At 38.7% G+C, this 18,849-nt stretch overlaps 1 protein-coding gene across 3 annotated transcripts in view; it reads left to right on the forward strand.

The window, feature by feature from the left end:
* The window catches only part of RFX3 (regulatory factor X3), a 281,486-nt gene that overhangs the window by 155,656 nt on the left and 106,981 nt on the right, over window positions 1-18,849 (forward strand). For all 3 annotated transcript variants that reach the window (XM_088018771.1, XM_028117363.2, XM_028117364.2), the window contains exon 3: window positions 10,072-10,169. In XM_088018771.1, coding sequence (XP_087874897.1) covers window positions 10,072-10,169 — 98 coding nt within the window. The remainder of the gene's footprint in view (window positions 1-10,071; window positions 10,170-18,849) is intronic.

Here is an 18,849-nt window from a genome sequence, read left to right on the forward strand (position 1 = left end):
GTTGTTCTTCGCTGACTAATAAGCTTAACAATTATAAATGACTTCATTCACTGTTGAAAAGGATTTGTTTTGAAGTGTGATTCATTTTAGTTTTTTTTTTTGAAGCACGTCCAAAACAACATATTGTATAAATTTGTCCTCAAAATATACTAATTGATTCTGTCGAGCTAGCACATTTTCCTGTGGTATGTACTTTGTTTTGGTATTCACTTCCTTTATAAATAATAAGAATTATAAAAGTGTACAAAAATAAGCAAATGCATTTGTAATACCACATTTGAATAGTAATAAGAGGAGCTTCATTTAAATATGTATCAGTAAGACAGGGTTAAGTTGCTTAATTCATCTAGTGTCTATGAATGTAAATATATTGTTGAATATATTTATATTTTGGGGGATCTTTTTCCCCCTTTATTTGACAGAGAATGGATAAATTTCTGGTAGAGAACGTTATTATGGTCAGACCTCATTACTGCCAATATTCATTCATGTACTAGGTAACCTTTTAGAAATTAGCCCAAGGTCATTATTATTCATTGAACAGTTCATTATAGAAATAGTTGGTTGTTCTTCCTAATTCTGCCTTTGTCCAACTCTTTTCAGTTTCCATTTTCACCACTTTATTGTTTATTAAAATTCAAAAATGGTGAAAAACTTTTGTCTTGGGAAATGCAACTGAATTTATTTTGGGAAAGACAATGAAATTAAAAGAAAGTTTCCTATAGAATTTATTTAATCATCTTTTTCCTTTCCCCTAAGAGCTTTGGTAGGGTGGGCAGTAAAATGTGACAGTTTATAGATTTCACAAAGATGGATGGAATATATAGTTCCTAGGAATGGTAATGAAATGCCTACATGGTGCAAGTTTCTCCATCTCTCTTAGTCAGGCTGACCTGAATGGTTCCTGTGATGTGGAAATGTTGGGGTTTGGAGTGAATGGTCAAGAATGAACTCTTGAAACATCTTCAGTGCAAAAAGGTGGTTTTATTAAAGCCCGGGTACAGGACCTGTGGGCAGAAAGGGCCGCACCGGGGTCCTGAGGAGTGGCTGATTATATACTTTCAAGTTGGAAGGGGGTTAGGGTTAGTGTAAGTCTCTAAGAAATTTGGAAGCAAGGTTTCCTGGACCTTGAGGGGGCTGTCTCTTGTTAGGAAAAGGTCATTTATTACTGTCTAATTAAACCTTAGTCATGCGACCCTTCAGATGTGTATCAGTGGGCCATATGCTTGGAGGATGATTGCTAACATATATCTTGGGGGCAGGTAGAGATAAAGGAAGTTTCCAAAGGAATTTTTATATGTTAAAGGAGACTTACAGGGTCCTGGAGGTCAGGATAATGTTAAGCTAAGAATGCCTTTTGCCCTTAGCAAATGAAGTAATAACTGTGAGGCAGTTGAGTTCCTAGAGAAAAGTCATTCCACCTGTCTCAAGGAAACTTGTCAATCGTCTGTAAGTTGTTCAGAAATTTAATTTTTTTTGCCTTTGTTGCCAACATCACTGCACTAAAGTATGGCAAATAAAATAGAAAATAAACTTATAATAGATAACAATTTAGTAAATATTTGAATACAAACTAATGTTTAACATAAGAACAGTATCAAATATTTGAACAGATTTAAGTCACAGTTCATTATTTTAGGAAAGAGAAAAGAGCATGCACTTCCTCTTAAAATTTCACCTTTGGTTTTTAAAGATGCATTAAAGGACATTCAAAGTGATCACATCAGTTCACTTTGGAATAAAAAACATTCCATTATTAAAAAACAAATGCACTTATCCACATTTAGAAGATACTCTAAATTTAACAAATATTCACTGGGCATTTTCTTTGCTGGGTACTGGGCATTATTTAATTATTGAATAAGTATTGAATATTTACAGTGTATTTTTATTGTGTTGGGTCTTTGGGAATATACCAACAATATAAAAAAAAGTTCTCTGCTCTATATGTGGGAACTTGGGCCAAGGGTAGGGGTGGGCTGGAATTCTGCCATTCTCGTTTTCCAGCCTGTGACTAGGTTTGTAAATTCTGCAAGACTGGTTCTATAGATGCAGATATATTCCTGGGGCTGACTAATTTGAGGTGAAAGAGGGCGTTTCTGTGGCTCTCCAACCCACCTTTATTAATAATGGATCCCCACTGTCAAAACAGAAGAGGGAGGGAGGGAGGGAGGGAGGGAAGGAAGGAAGGAAGGAAGGAAGGAAGGAAGGAAGGAAGGAAGGAGGGAAAGAAGGGGAGGGGAGGGGAGGGGCAGGAGGAGGGAACAAAGAAAGAAGGGAAGAAAGGAGGAGAGAAAGAAAATCAAACAACCTCTCCACTAAAAACTACATAAGAGACTCAAGGATCTTAACCTTCTAATTGGTGAAATGAGACATGCATACATAAATTAGTTATTTTCCATAAAAATGGTTATTTTTCCTTTTCTTCTTCTCCTTTTCTTTCTCCATCCATATTTCCCCATCTTTTTACTTCCTCCACCTTCATTACACCCTTGAAAGAATACCTTCTCAAACCACAAGCACGATGCGCCGTTCCATTTCTCATCATCACTAAATTGTTTTGAGGGTCTATTCAACACAGTTTCTAATGGTTGGTAGAAAAACCATTCATATTGGATAATAATAAATTATATTACCTCCAAAATATGCTGTAATTCAGTATTTTTACTGTTTAGTTTGGTCTTTATTTACTTTGTTGATTCCTTAACTTGGCAGGTCATGAAAAGAATGATGTCCTGTTTTTATGTAGTACTGTAAAGTCTCAATGTGATCAAGGGACATACTTATATTGCTGTCTTAGATGAGTTAGCCAGCATCTATCCAGACTTCTTTCCCAAGGTTCTTGACATTTTCTGAGTTTCATTTCTACTTTGATTATGGAATCTCATGTTTCAAAGGAACCCTTGGTGAACATTTCTTGTGCATATTTATGGCTGAAACCAAGTGGGATATAAAGCTGAAATTTACACAGATATAGAAGACAAGACTCTTATTTTTGAAGTTTTTAATAATTTCATTAGTTTTTTGAGATGTATTTTAATTATCATATATGCCTATACCGTGCTTTGTATCTATAATAGTTTTAGATACTCACAAAAATTCCTAATGGTGGGGGAGATAGAATTTTTTACACACAAGGAAATTATTACTTAAATAAATTGACTATTCCAGTAGATGAACAGCAAATATCAGCACAAGGACTTAAAATCACTTCTCCTATTTTCAAATGAAATGATTTTGCCACCTCTCACCATATTGGCTACTACAAGGGAAACCAATTTAGAACATAGGTTACTACTAAGCCACATGCTACCACCTGTATTAAGAGCCCTAAGAGAGAAAAAAGAAAGGAACAGTTTCTCATGGGATAAAGTAAGTTACAGAAGGCTTTTTAGAGAAACTAAATTTTAAATCAGGCCTGGAAGGAAATGGAGGATTTGTGTTGGTTGGTGAGATGATTTATATAGAGAGAACAACCAGAACTTAGGAGAAGGTAGCAAGAATGTGCAAAATCCTAAAGGGTGATTATAAAGGAGCAGAGAGGCTATATTCAGAAATATCCATCAAGGTTTAGATTGTGTTAATAAGATTGTGTATCCCAGTCTGAGTTATTTTTCATCTAAAGTGTGATAGGGAGTTTGTGTTAGATTGGCTTTTTTTCCCCCCTTCCTGAAATATTTACTAGAATTCACCCGTGAAGCCAACTGGACCTGGAGTTTCCTCTGGGGAGAGAAATTTGATTTCATATATATATGTGTTTTCTCTCTTTTTTTGCCTTTTTCAAGTGTTGTTTTTTTGTGTCTTTTAAGGATTTTCTCCATTTCACCTAAGTAGTTGAATTTGTTGACATTAAACTGCCTTTATGCTCTATTTTCTGTCTTTAGGGTGCTTTTCCCCTTTCATCCTTAGTATTCATAATTTGTATCGTCTTTTTCTCCAAATCTACCTTAATGTTTAAAATTTCATAGTTTTTTTTCAGTTGTCTTTCAGATGTCTGTTTCATTGCTTTTTTGCTTGTTATTTCCTTTCTCCTACTTCACTTTTAATTTGTTCTTCATTTTCCAGCTTCTTAAAATTGAAACTTTAGATTTATTGCATTGGGGATTTTTTGTCTTAATAAAAATATTTAAAACATAGATTTCTTTTTGTGCACAGCTCTACCTGCACTCCACAGATTTTGATGGATGGTATTTTCATCATCATTCAAGTCAAAATATTTTTGACTTTCTCTTGTGGTTTCTTCTATGAATTATAGGTTAAATTAAAGTGTAGTTTGTGTTCATCATATAAATGTTTGAATGTTTTCCAGATATCTCTTCATCTTTGACTTCAAATTGAATTCTTTTCTGGTCAGAGAATATACTCTTTTATTTATTTATTTATTTATTCATTCATTCATTCATTCATTCATTCATTTGACAGAGAGAGCAAGCAAGCACAAGCAGGGGGAGTGGCAGACAGAGGGAGAGGGAAAAGCAGACTCTCTGCTGAGCAGGGAGCCCTACCTGGAGCTTGGTCCCAGGACCCTGAGATCATGACCTGAGCCGAAAGACGCTTAACCTACTAAGCCACCCAGGGGCCCCTGTTTTAATTATGTTAAATTTGTTAGGACTTGTTTTCATTTTCAACATTTGAGCTTTCATGCCTCATATCCACGAGCACTAGCAAGAGTGCATATCCTGTTGCTATTCTGCAGATTGTGGTGTGAAAGTCATTTAGGTCAAGTTGGTTGAGAATTTCTGTATCCTTCTGATTTTCTGTCTTTGTCAACAATGGAGAGAAGGATGTTGAAATGTCCAGTTGTGACTGTGGGTTGCCTATTTATTTCTACTTTGAACTCTCTCAGGTTTTGCTTCATGTATTTTGAAACTCTGTTCTTAGATGCAAACACATACAGGATATTTCTTCTTGATAATTTTATTGATGAAATATTCCTCTTTATCCATGGTAATTGTCTTTGTCTGGAAGTCTACTTAGGCTGATGGTAATGGAACCGCTCCGAGTTTCTTATGACTGGTGTTTGCAGAGAGTATCTTTCCCACATTTTTTTATTTCTAACCTTTCTGTCTCTGTGTACTTAAAGTGTGTTCTGAGGGCGCCTGGGTGCCTCAGTCGGTTAAGCATCCCGCTCTTGATTTCAGCTCAGGTCACGATCTCAGGCTCATGAAATCGAGCCCCATGCCCAGCGTGGAGTCTGCTCAAGATTCTCTCTGTCCCTCTTCTCTGCTCCTACCCCCCGCCCACCTCCACTCTCTCTCTCTCTTAAAGAAAAAAAAAATAAATAGATAAAGTATGTTCTGGTTGAGAGTGTAGAGTTGGGTCTCACATTTCTACCCATTCTGACAACCAAGGTTTAAAACTTGTGTATTGAATATAATTATGAAAATGGTTACATATAATACTAGCATCTTATTTTTTTTCTATTTGTCGCATTTGTTGTTCTCTTTCCTCTGCCTCTGCCTTCTATGGGGTGTATTGAATGTTTTTAAGTATTACATTTTATCTCTGCTATTGGCTGTACTGTTTTTTTATAATTTTGTGTATGTCCTAGGATTTTTGGCATATAACTTAATTTACCATAACCTCTGTTCATGTAACATTATACCACTTAACATAAAGAATATTACAAAAGTGTATTTTCATTTATGTCTTCCATCTTCGCAAGACAGACACTTAACCGACTGAGCCACCTGGGCGTCCCACAGCAGATAGTTTTTATTGCTAGGTTTTCAAATTGACCAGTCTTTTCTTCTGCATTATATAGTCTGCTCTTAATCCCATTCAGTGAATTCTTCTTTTCAGGTATTGTATTTTTCAACTTGTATTTTTCAATATTCTGCTTGGTTCCTTATAGCTTCTTTCTTTTTTTCTCATCATATTCATGTTTTCCTTTAAAATTTGTCTACTTATAGCTATTTAAAAGTCCCTGCCACTTCCTATCTTTCATTTCTATATGTTTCTATTGATTGGCTTTTTTCTCCTGGTTGTAGATCACATGTTCCTGCTTCTTCACACGTCTATTAATTTTTTGCTGGGTACTGGACATTTTGATTCTTACATATATGTCAGTTCTATATCTCTAGGATTTTGCTGTTTTCGTTTTAAAGCGTCAAACTTTGTCTTGCATAGGCAATTAAGTGAATCAACTTGATCTTTTCGAAGCTTATTTTTTAGCTTTTTTTTTTTTTTAATTTTGTTTATTTGAGAGAGAGAGAGAGACCACTTGAGTGGGGTGAGCGGCAGAGGGAGAAACAGAATCCTTGCTGAGCAAGGGAGCCTGATGCCGGGCTCCATCCCAGGACTCCAGGATCATGACCTGACCCAACGGAGACACTTAGCTGACTGAGCCACCCAGGCGCTCCCTTTTTTAGCTTTATTAAGAAGGCTCTAAAGTAATCTTAGTCTAGAGCTAGTGAAGGCCTTCTGCTAAGGCTTAACACTTCTGATGTTTCTACAGAAATGCCCTGGATGTTCGTTAAATTCACATCACTGTATCTGGTTAGAACTTGAGTATCTCTGTGCCCCTACACGTGCAGATTAGTATTCAGCATCAGACTCAAGGGGATTTCTGTTAATATTTCTGGACCTATTTCTCTGCCTACTGCCCTCTCTGACAGTGCCTCCAAATTTCAGCTGCCTCAGTCTCCCCAATTCCAGTGTCTGTCTTGCCACTTCGGTGAGATCCCTGTGCTCTGCTTGGTTATTCCCTTGGTTATTCCCTACCTTGGAAGGGAGCTAGGGGATAACATTCTGAGTACTGGGAAAGAGAAGAATCATGTATTTATCTTCCTCTTCCTGTACGAACCTATTTCAAAGTAACCAAATAATTAATGAGAGGAATTTCTTTTTATTTATTTATTTGAGAGAGGGAGAGAGAGAGAGAGCACGAGCAGTGGGAGGGGGAGAGGGAGAGGGAGAAGCAGACTCCCCGCTGAGCAGGGAAGCCCAACGTGGCGCTCAATCCCAGGGAATAAAGCTAAAAAATAAGCTTCGAAAAGATCAAGTTGATTCACTTAATTGCCTATGCAAGACAAAGTTTGACGCTTTAAAATGAAAACAGCAAAATCCTAGAGATATAGAACAGACATATATTCCCTCAGTCTCGGAGATGCCTCTGTTTCAACCGCTGGGACCGTTATGAGGTGACCTAGTTTGTTTCCCTACTCTTAAGAATCACTGTCATGATGCCTTTTCTCAAATGACCAGAAACATTGTTTTTACGTATTTTGTCCAGTTTTCTACTTGTTTAGTGTGGGGAGGGCATTTCTAGTGTATTTATTTCATTGTGGCCAGAAGTGGAAGTCCTTCCACATATTGATTCATGTATTTTATGTGTTATGTATGTAACAGATGAATTCATTTTCATGTTAAAAATCCAAGAGTAATAGAAATGCTCAGAATAATAGACGCTAGTCCCCTCACCTCTCCCATCTCATTTCATGTCACTCAGTGGAGAAACCACTTTTAGGAGTTGTATGTGCATCCTTCTGTTTTCCTTTATGTACTTATATCCATTTATATATACATGTTCATGCAAATGAGAGATATACATATTTTTAAACATAAATAAAGCAGTTCTGTAAGTATTATTCTGCAACATATTTTTTCACTTGGTAACATCTTAGAGATAGAGATCTTGTTATTAAAGTACATGTCAATTTTTATTTTTCTAACATTAGCCATATATCCTAAGAATGGTTTTCCTCTAATTTATTTAACACTCTGCTCTTCAGTCATTAAGGCTTTCCCTTCTAACTTTATGCTCTTATAAACTATATTTTTTAATAATATGGTACAGCAACTTTTAAAGTGGTAAATATTTCTGTAGGAGAAATCACCAAGTTTTCAAAGAGTCTGTCTGTCTATAAATTGCCTTTCTAAACAGTTTTTACATGTTTATATTACTCCTAACTACTAGGAACCAGGCTCTTTGGAGAAATGGTTGATTCTAGATCCAGAAGAGGAAATGTAAGAGATAAGTTTAGAATATCTTATCACAACAGAAAGCAAGGGAGGTAAGAAAGATTACTGTGATGGTGTCAGAAGATACAGAATCCCCTTTGAAGGGACTGTTATTGGTCAGAGATGGGGCAGTTTACCAACCAAAAAACTGCTGGACTGAAAAACATCAAATATGTTTAACAGGCAAGAATCATAAAAATGCCAACCAAACCAAACCCCAAACCACATTGCTCACCCTGGAAGGGAGCTAAGGGATAACATTCTGAGTACTGGTAAAGAGAAGAATCATGTATTTATCTTCCTCTTCCTGTACGAACCTATTTCAAAGTAACCAAATAATTAATGAGAGGAATTTCTTTTTATTTATTTATTTGAGAGAGGGAGAGAGAGAGAGAGCACGAGCAGTGGGAGGGGGAGAGGGAGAGGGAGAAGCAGACTCCCCGCTGAGCAGGGAAGCCCAACGTGGGGCTCAATCCCAGGACCCTGAGATCATGACCTGAGCTGAAGGCAGATGCTTAACCGACTGAGCCACCCAGGCGCCCCGAGGGGAGTTTCTTTATAGCAGTCTACTAATAAATGAAGAAGGAATAACAGAATCAGACTACCAGAGTTAGAACCTTTATTAATTGAAATACAAGCCCTAGAAAAGGATTGTCAGTGGCTACTAATAATCTCAGGGAAAGCATGAAGAAGGAGCATTATGGGAAGTGGATGTGGCTGACAACACTTGACCCCACCGATTATATGTTAACACTGAAGAAGGAGAGAGAGCTAGCTGTCATATGGCAACTGATAACGGTAGCTTTTCAAAAATTGAACCTGTTCAAGGCCCTCAATCTAACTACCAGTTTATAGGACAAACAGGAGATAGAGGAACTTATTAAATGACCTCTCAGGGATGCTGTCCTCCAAGCCTAGAATTCCAGAAATTCTACAAGATAAATAGTCCAGATTCTTCAATAAGTGATAGTCAAGAAATAAAAAGGATGGGAAACTGTTAGAGAGTAAAAGAGCAAGATAGGAAATATCACCCAAATGTAATATGCAGACCGTGTTTGGATCCTGATTTGAACAAACCAACTGTAAGGACACATTGGAATAATTAGATTTTAACAGTGACTGGATTTTAGATGATATCCAGGAACTGTTAATGTTTTATATGTGATATTAGTATTGTGTTCATGTTAAAAAGAGTCTTTCTGTCTTAGAAACAAAATGAAACATTTACGAGTGAAGTGATAGAATCTCTGTACTTGCTTTTAAATAATCCTGTAAGGGCTTAAAAGAGGAGAGCTGGTGGCAATTATTTATCTTGGATGATGAGTATAGGGGGTTTATTATAGTGTTTTTTTCCACATTTGAGTGTGTGAAATTTTCCATCATTAGTTTTTTATTTTATTTTTAAGTTTTTTAAAAAAGTCATCTCTATGCCCAACACGGGGCTCAAACTCATGACCCTGAGATCGAGTTGTGTGCTCTCCTGACCGAGCCAGCCAGGCTCCCCATGAATTTCTTTCTTTTTTTTTTTTAAAGTTCCTTCTTTTATTTTTTTTTTTAAGATTTATTTATTTATTTTGAGAGAGTGAGAATGAGAGAGAGAGAGTACATGAGAGGGGGGAGGGTCAGAGGGAGAAGCAGACTCCCTGCTGAGCAGGGAGCCCGAGGCGGGACTCGATCCTGGGACTCCAGGGTCATGACCTGAGCCGAAGGCAGTCGCTTAACCAACTGAGCCACCCAGGCGCCCGCCCCATGTATTTCTTTTTTTTTTTTTTTCCATGTATTTCTTAAATTGTAAAATAAACTTAGCTGTAACAGACCAGGTGAGGAGAGTTTCATAAATCATCAGAATAAGTGAGGAGCTTTCCGGAGTTTCACCCTAAATATTTGGAGTATGTCTATACCTACACATCTGCAGAAAAGGTATCCGCAAACGGTAGAGAATTTATTCAGCGTGCTTGCTACGGTTGATCTGGACCCCCCACGTGCTTATCTTGAAATTAGCACGAGTCTCACAATTTTCAACACCCTAGAGAAATCTTTGCGGCAAAGCTAACGCTGTGTATTCGGTCAGATCGGCTTCTCATGGCGATCCTAATATTTGTTTTTCAGGTCCAGCAGGTTCAGACTGTGCAGCAGGTCCAGCATGTCTACCCAGCTCAGGTGCAGTATGTGGAAGGAAGTGATACTGTCTATACCAACGGAGCGATGTAAGTTGATGTGCCGTGGTGGTTTTCATTCTCCCGCGTAGTCAGAGAAAAATAATGGACTCGCCGGCACATCCCACTATTCCCAAATTGTTTCCTTGTTTTCATGGTAATTTTTTTTTTTTTTTTTTTTACCAGATCAGAGTTACTGGAATGAGCCTCCTGTGTAGAGATTTGTCTAGGTTTGTGAGGAATGTGAGCTGATTTTCTTCTCAACCTCAATGGATTATTTTAAATTATGAAAACTGTTATGCCTTTTAATGGTTTTCACTAGGTTGAGAAAAATGTATACCCCTCGTTGGTGATTTCTGTGTCTTACTGATACCTTATAAACCCTGTGCTTTTTGTTTTTATAAATAAGGTGAATTTGTGCGTGTGTGTGTTTGTCTGTAAACTAATACCAAACTAGTACATTTGTTTCTTTTGGCATTTATTAAATGAAGTACTTAGTCTCCATAAGAGTACCTGATCCTTCAATCTTATTTTCCTGTCTGAACTTGCCCCCCACCCCCACCCCGCCACGCAACTTATCACCTTTGCAGGAACAATAATGTAAATTTGTAAGTTTATACTAATTGTTTTTTTCAGCCACTTTGGAGTGAGATTCAGGATATTATAAGAGACTAGGAACTATTACAGGTCACCAGGATTGTTTTCATTTAACCACTTGAGGTTTTGTTTGCAATCTGTTGGATCTTTGGGCTTACCTGAAATAAATTCAAATTCTCTCATCCTGCCCACCTCCCTTCAACATTGGTGTGCCCCCCAGGTCGATAACCTCTGCTTGCTTTTTTCTTACTGCACCTTCTCTTTCCTTGGGTGGTTTCATCGAGTCCCATGATCTCAACTTGTAACCTCCAGGAGGGCAGGAATTTTTGTCTCTTGCAATAAATCTAACACCACAAGAGTACATGACACATAGTCAAAGTTCAGTTATTGTTACCTATTGTTATTATAACTAAATACCTTAGAATCCTACTTTAACTCTGCATAAATTTTATTAACATGATTAAGATACTTAAGTATTTCGAGCTTTTTATGATTCTTTCCTGGGAAGTGGGAGGATGATGATCTCACATTTGAGGAAATACCTTTTCAGCAACTAACACGGGGCCTGGAAGACAGTAGCTGATACCACACTGGAAGCTCTTCCCTGATCTTGACTCTTCTCTCTTTTCTCATTGCTTTTGGTCACTGAATCTATCCACATTCCCACCGCCTTAAAACCTCCTTTACCTATAAAATACAATTCACCGCTCTACCTTGACATTCACCCCATTCCTTCTTCCAGCTTCATTTTCCACCTGTTCTAGAAACAATGAACTTTGTGCAGATTTCCCCAAATACTACCCTTTCGTGCCTATTTTTGGGCATGTGGTTTCCTCTGCTTTCTGTCCTGTCTTTCCAGTTCCCTACACCGAGCCTCGTATGATCTTTATAAACTTCTTCCTCATTCCCCGCCCCCCCGCCCCTTGTGACGTGGACCCTGGCTCTCCACTGCAGTTAATTTATCAGACAGCACTGAACCCTGACTTTAACTTCCAGCACAGTGCTATGAATGCTTACTCATGTTTCTCGAACTAGGGAGAATTCTCTCTGAACGGAAAATGTCATTTTGTTGTTTTATTTACAGTTAGTTAGGAGATTGGCACATAATGTAGGGTCAGTGAATTTCTGTCGCTCTAGCGAATCCGTAACTCTTTACGTATGTTCGACATTCTCTGAATGTTTTTTTTTTTTACCTGTTTATTGTGTGGGACTGGGGCCTCCTGGAGTGAGCTTTTAGAATCTCTGCCATGAACCCACACTACGGTTGCCATTTACACCAGAAAAATAGATACACCTGCCACTTGGACTTGCATTCTATCAGGGAAAATATAATGGGTTTCTAGATGCTGCTAGAGATCACTCAGTTATATTGTCATTTCATCCTTGTCTGTGTCACAAGAGCCCCAGAGTAAAGGCATTATATACTCTGCCTTTGCTCAAGCATGTGCCATCTCCTACCTGGTTTGTTCTTCTAGTTTAAAGGCATCCTAGACAATGCCTGGACAAGCCAGCCCCCTGCAGCAGAGGGCTGAGTTACCACTCTACTGTCTATTCCTGTAGCATTTTATCTTACATGTATTACAGCATTCTGTCAGCAGAGCATCCCAGAAAATCTGACAAATACAAATTTGAACAGACTAGGGCTTTTATTTTTGTCAGGTCATAAGAAGTCCAGAGGTAGCATATTGTGCAAATCACTAGCACTCCATATGCAAATATATAGTCAAATATATAGTGCAAATATAAAGTCAACCTTACCGGAGAAAATCTTATAAGCTGACATATAGCAGAGGGAGCATAACTGGACGGGCTACACCATGGAAATTGCTCCAGTAGACAACATCTGGCCTCACAGAATGCTGCATATTTCTCGGGAGCAGGGGCAGTGAGCATTAGTTGGCTCTGTAGTAGGGAAAAGTGGCTTTCTTAGAAAGGGAGGAGTGGGTGCCTCTCAAGCTCAGTTCCATCAGCCTCTCCTTCCATCAGGATTAATCAGATGTGTTGAGCCAGCTTGGAGCTAAACTACTAAAAGATGATAGGAAATGAGCTCTAGAAACATCCAGAACGGTGCTTCCTTTTAGTCTCTTGCTGACATTGGTTTTGCAGCTCAGGGATATTAGGGCCAAGATTTTCTGATAGGTTTGTAGGATGTCTGCTTCAGTTGCGACCATCGTATCAACATTCCGGACAGGATGAAGAGCATATGTGTATACCTGCAGATATGTGTACACATATGTGTATATGGGGCCACGCACATGCACACAGAGGCTTTCCCAGAAAGCCCCAGCTTCCTTTTGCTTCTCTCTCTTGGCTTTAACCACGTCACAAGGCAGTGGTTAGCTGCAGGGCACCTGGGAACACTGGTCTATAGCTTGCGTGTGTATGATGGGAAGCAGCAGAGGACAAAGGGATTGGAACGGGTGTCGAGACGGTGTGTATCGTCGTGCTTCATCACTGGGCTAGCGTCGGGCGGAGAGATGACTATTGTATGACTTTGTCAAAGATGTACAGCCTGCTTCGCTTTTGTTCATCTATGAAATGGAGGTGGTTAGCTTTTCAGAAGTGCTTTCTGTAGCATCTTATAAATAGTGAACAGTCAACTTTAGCTATTTCTGAAAAATCAAGTACTATAGTTATTCTTTTTTTTTTATTTCTGGCTCCTATTTAGGACTCTGAATTCTGCCTATTGCCTCGTGCCTAAACTCCACCACGGCCCTTAGGGTCTTCCACACCATAGGTAAATATGAGATCAGTGAACTCGTTCATTTGCAAAACGTTAGAAAAACAACATCGCCAAAGTTGACGCTTTAAAATGAGAAAGCCCATTTAAGTACAGAGATGATTCCAAGTAAATATCTCACGTCAACATGTATTTGCTATGGCTCACAGTCTCCTTGTGTTAGATCATGACTAATGAGTTCTAGGTCGTGAGTTCATTTGCCACAAAGTCCAATTAGCTTTGATCCGGTCTGTGTGGGCCCAGATTGTATCCGCATCTCCGGCCGCTGGGGCCACACGCATGCGGAGAGAAGATGCATCTTTAAAAACCTTTCATTAAAATTTCCATTCCAGTGCAATTTTTGACCAAAGATCCTGTAACAGCACTTTCATATTTACTAAAGAAACATTGTCTTGTCGTGAATTATCCTCAAAATTGTAGTAGCTAGAGGACTATGAATATTTATTCTCAAATATAACACACTTTTTTTTTTTTTCTCAGCTTAAGCTATTTTGATCTTTCTGTGATTTTGGAAAGCTGTTATTTGACTCTGTGCAATGTTCGTCTCTCAGGTTGACTTGAGAGTTTCTCTATTCCCTCTTTTTATTTGATGCACGTCCGTGTGTGTTGGGAAAGAGTCCCCCTTTTTCTTCCGTTCTGCCACGCTGAATTCATAGCTAGCTAGTGTTTGATCCCTGACCTGGGTCTCAGTGAGATCCCTACTTCTGTGCGATCATCAAGCCGTTTTTGCTAATGACACTCCCAGAACACAGGCATGCCAGTCTTTATCATGAACCTTCGAGCACCCAGCATCTGGCCTTAGACCTGCACACGCCTAGTAAGTGCCAGTGTGCGGATGCTCCTGTCCCTGGTGTGCCCGTGCCGTGTGGCCAGGATGCACAGGGTCTCCCTCAAGAGGCGATGATAGCCCTCCCAGAGATGCGCCATCACTTGTGAATATGTGTGATCATTATAATTCGATGATACCAGAGTGTTTCCTTGGTTGTCATCGCGAGGACAGACGACTACTGCAGCCTCCCGGGCTGGGCAGTGTGAGTTAGTGAGCAAGCTTGTGTCGTAGCCTCACAGGCTAAGACGACTTTATGGTGCTGGGTGTTCAAGAACAGCTTTCTGCTAAAGGAAGAAGGTAACAGAATTGGCCGTTCCTTCCAGTAGTTTTCCCACGAATATTTTTTCAAAGTCTGGATCATAGTGTTGTCTTTTTCTACAGATTCTTAGAATTTCTGATCGCTGGTAATGTAGAATGCTGTAATTAAGCCAGCTGGGAAGCATTACACACCATGTAGACACAGCCCAGTGCAATTGATACTTCTTGATGTAGCTCAAAACTCCATTTTCTTTAATAGAATGATTTTTTTTTTCCTTTCCCTACCCATTTTTTGACTCATTCTTCCCCCGCCTCCCATAATCAGTCCTCCATCATGTCAGTCAAAATGGAAATAAAGACATCCTACTCTATCATGGCCAAGTTAAGAAATCTTTTTTTTTTTTAAATGATTTTAATTTTAAAGGACTGTCATGTATCAACCACTCTTTGAAGCTCGTCTCCTGTTCAGAGACGATCGATATTTTGAAATGCCAGTGTGCTGACTGCATGCGTATCTGTTGCAGTAAGACTGGCCTGGTTGGAGGCCTTCTCATGATCTTCCAGTTTAGCTTATAGATTTCTCATCAACCCTGATAGAGAATTTTATAAAGTATGTTTCACAGAATGTTAGTTTCATAAAAGTATTCTGTGGTTATCTAAGCAGGAAAACACTGTGCCCAAGGCCCTTCTAAATTTCTTTTAGTCTTCTGAAGGCTCTGAGAAGTCCCCCAGAGAAGAAATGCAGTGTGTTAAAAAGTGAACCTCAGAATTCTTTTACCTTGAATAATATGGAGTCCTATCACATGGTGTACTTTGGGAGGTGGTACGCTATTAATATCTGGACATTGAACAGATTTATTAAAAATCCACAAGCATGCATAGAGGACTCACACTTTATTTTTTTAAGATTTTATTTATTATTTTAATTTTTATTGTTATGTTAATCACCATACCGCATTAGTTTTTGATGTAGTGTTCCATGCTTCATTGTTTGTGTATAACACCCAGTGCTCCATGCAGAACGTGCCCTCTTCAATACCCATCACCAGGCTAACCCATCCCCCCATCCCCCTCCCCTCTAGAACCCTCAGTTTGTTAGAGTCCATCGTCTCTCATGGTTCGTCTCCCCATCCGATTTCCCCCCCTTCGTTCTTCCCCTCCTGCTATCTTCTTCTTCTTCTTCTTCTTTTTTTTTTTAACATATATTGTATTACTTGTGTCAGAGGTACAGATCTGTGATTCAACAGTCTTGCACACTTCACAGCACTCACCATAGCACATACCCTCCCCAATGTCCATCACCCAGCCACCCCATCCCTCCCACCCCCCCACCACTCCAGCAACCCTCAGTTTGTTTCCTGAGATGAAGAGTAGATCTTATGGTTTGTGTCCCTCTCTGGTTTCATCTTGTTTCATTTTTCCCTCCCTTCCTCTATGATCTTCTGTCTTGTTTCTCAAATTCCTCATATCAGTGAGATCATATGATAATTGTCTTTCTCTGACTTATTTTGCTCAGCATAATACCCTCTAGCTCCAGTCTCTTCAATAAATGGTATTGAGAAAAACTAGATCTTCACATGCAAAAAAAAAAAAAAAAAAAACAATGAAATCGGACCACTATGTTACAGCACTCACAAATTGAAATAAATTACAGACTTAAGTATAAGATCCAAAACTATGAAACTGCTAAAAGAAAACACAGGGTATACGCTCCTTGACATCAGTCTTGGAAATGATGTTTTAGATGTGACACCAAAAGCACGGGCAACAGAGGCAAAAATAAACAAGTGAACTCATCGAATGAAAAGGCGAAGGAAACCATCAGCAAAATGAAAAGGCCACCTACCAAATGGGAGAAAATATTTGTATGCCATGTATCTGGAAGGGGTTGATATCTAAAATATATAAGGGACCAACACAACTTTTTATTTGCAAAAAAAGCAAATAATCCAATTAAAGAGAGGGCTAAGGACCTGAATAGATATTTTTTTTCAAATACATACAAATGGCCCACAGGTACATGAAAAAATTCTCAGCATCGTTAATCATCGGGGAAATGCTGTTATCAAAAAGACAAGAAATAACGTGTTGATGAGGATATGGAGAAAAAGGAACCCTTGTGTGCTGTTGGTGAGAACATAAATTGGTACAGCCATTACGGAAAACAGTATGTAATTTCCTCAAAAAAATTAAAAATAGAACTACCATTCGATCTAGCTCAGTTCTTCTTATTTATAAATTTAAACCAGGGACTGTGGATCAAAATCTTGTATGCTCCATTTCTGCCAACATTGATTTAAGTCCGTATGAACTTCCCTGACTTACGTTGTCAGGACAAATGACCTGTCTATGTCCCTCTTATGTGTACCTTACTGGTGTGCTTAAAAACCTTTCTAACAATGAACATTTTGGTAATCCTCTCAGGGATAGCTGCAACAGAGTATAAAACTCCTTTATAATAGCAGACTTTAGACTTTTTAAAACACTCAGACTAAAAGAACTAATAGTTGTGAGATTGTACTTTTTTCCTTCATACCTGTGAACTCTGGTTGCACATTTTTAATATCTTCCAGTACTGTGTTTCTCAGAGTTTCGCAGACCAGCAGCACTGACATTATCTGAGAACTTTTTGGAAACACCAACCTGGTTCAGAAATTTTGGGCGTGGGGTCCAGCCATTGGTGTTTCAACAAGCCCTCCCAGTGATTCTTATGAATGCTGAAGTGTGAGAATCACATTTCTTTATTAGAAATAAAGAATTTAAATACAAAGTATAAATGTCCAGTTATCTTGATGTAATGATAATAGGATGATAAAAAGTTACAGTTCCAGTACTTTGGACATTATCAACATGTATAGTAATGAAAATACTACATATGAATGAGAAATCCCAATTAGTTGTTGCAAGAATTCTTATTGACTTTTACCATTCACTCTTGCATTTCCTCCTTGTTGTTTTGGCAACAATTCAATAGATGCTTTTAGTTTTTACTTATTGGTATAGCAGTTGAAATGAGTAGAAATAAGTTTGTCTTCTGAATTTAAATCAAGCCAAGGGTTTTATTCGTGATATTGGGTAGTATTTCTTTATATTCAGTCTATTTTTTATTCTTAGGTAATAATAGGAGGTTAAATGTCATGTCACTCGAATTCCCTTCTGAATTACTATTTTCCCTTTGATGTGTTTCACAAAATGGACATGTCCCCACTCCATTGCATCTTCTGGCTTCAGTCTGACTGGGAGCATTCGAGAGAAGATCTGTTTCAAAACTCAAATAAGTCATGCATGCCGGCTAGCCAGAGATTATATCCTGTATGAACACAATTTATTGAAGATTCCAAATAATGTAGCTACTTCTGTGCAGGGCTTTTGTGATGCACATAAAAACTTCATAGTGGAAAACTGTTTAAGGCAGGGTTCTTGATTTCAAGCAAAGAAAGCAACTCTGGCATATGTAAGCAGAACACAGGATGTATCTAAAGGTATTTGTGACTCAGAGAATTTCAGGGGAGTCTGGAGAATGCAGCTGAACAAGGGTGGGCATGAGTGATGTTAGGCAGCGACCAGACTGTAGACAAAACCACATCACAGAAGAAGTCCAATGAGGACACCACAAATCATGATCTCAAATCATGCACCTGTGTCACCACTAGATTCTGATCGTGGCTGCATAAGCGGGATAACACTTCCCAACCTGTGTGATTCCCCTAATGCCAATAAATGAGACAGTATATCCCCCATCTTTAAAAATAATTCCGCCTAGTTCCCAAATTCTCCAGGTTCCGTCTTGTGCTCAGATTTTTGGAAAATATTTAAGAAGACATTCTGGCTACACTTATTTACCTATTTCTTCGATCTGGTTCGATAAAATGAATATTGCTATCAGGACAGTAAAACACTTTTCAGTAAGATCACCTCCTATCCTATCTCATGGACATGTTCCAGAATCATCTCACATGACCCGTCTGCAGCATTGGGCCCTCCCTTCCTCATGGTTTCCAGTTCCCTCTCTGGCCTCAGGATTTTGTTCTGGTTATTTCTCTAGTAGGGACATTCCCCTACCCACGCCTCCTTGCTCCTACCCCAGCTTAAAACAAAATTCAAAGTTCTCGCCATAGTTCATAACAGTGTCTTTCAAACTTTGTGAACTACCATCCACAGTGACGAGGTTAGATGTACATTTTATACTCAGGCGAATACACACATACACCCATAAGCCTATGCACACCCACGCGAGCACACACACACATCATGTATTTAAATGATAGAAGTAAATGTTTCTCAAAATCATGCTTATCCTTCCAAGG

This window comes from Eumetopias jubatus, unplaced genomic scaffold (assembly GCF_037043125.1).
Source record: "Eumetopias jubatus isolate StellerSeaLion01/CBP00866 unplaced genomic scaffold, mEumJub1_p1.0 scaffold_15, whole genome shotgun sequence".
Classification (NCBI taxonomy): Eukaryota; Metazoa; Chordata; class Mammalia; order Carnivora; family Otariidae; genus Eumetopias; species Eumetopias jubatus.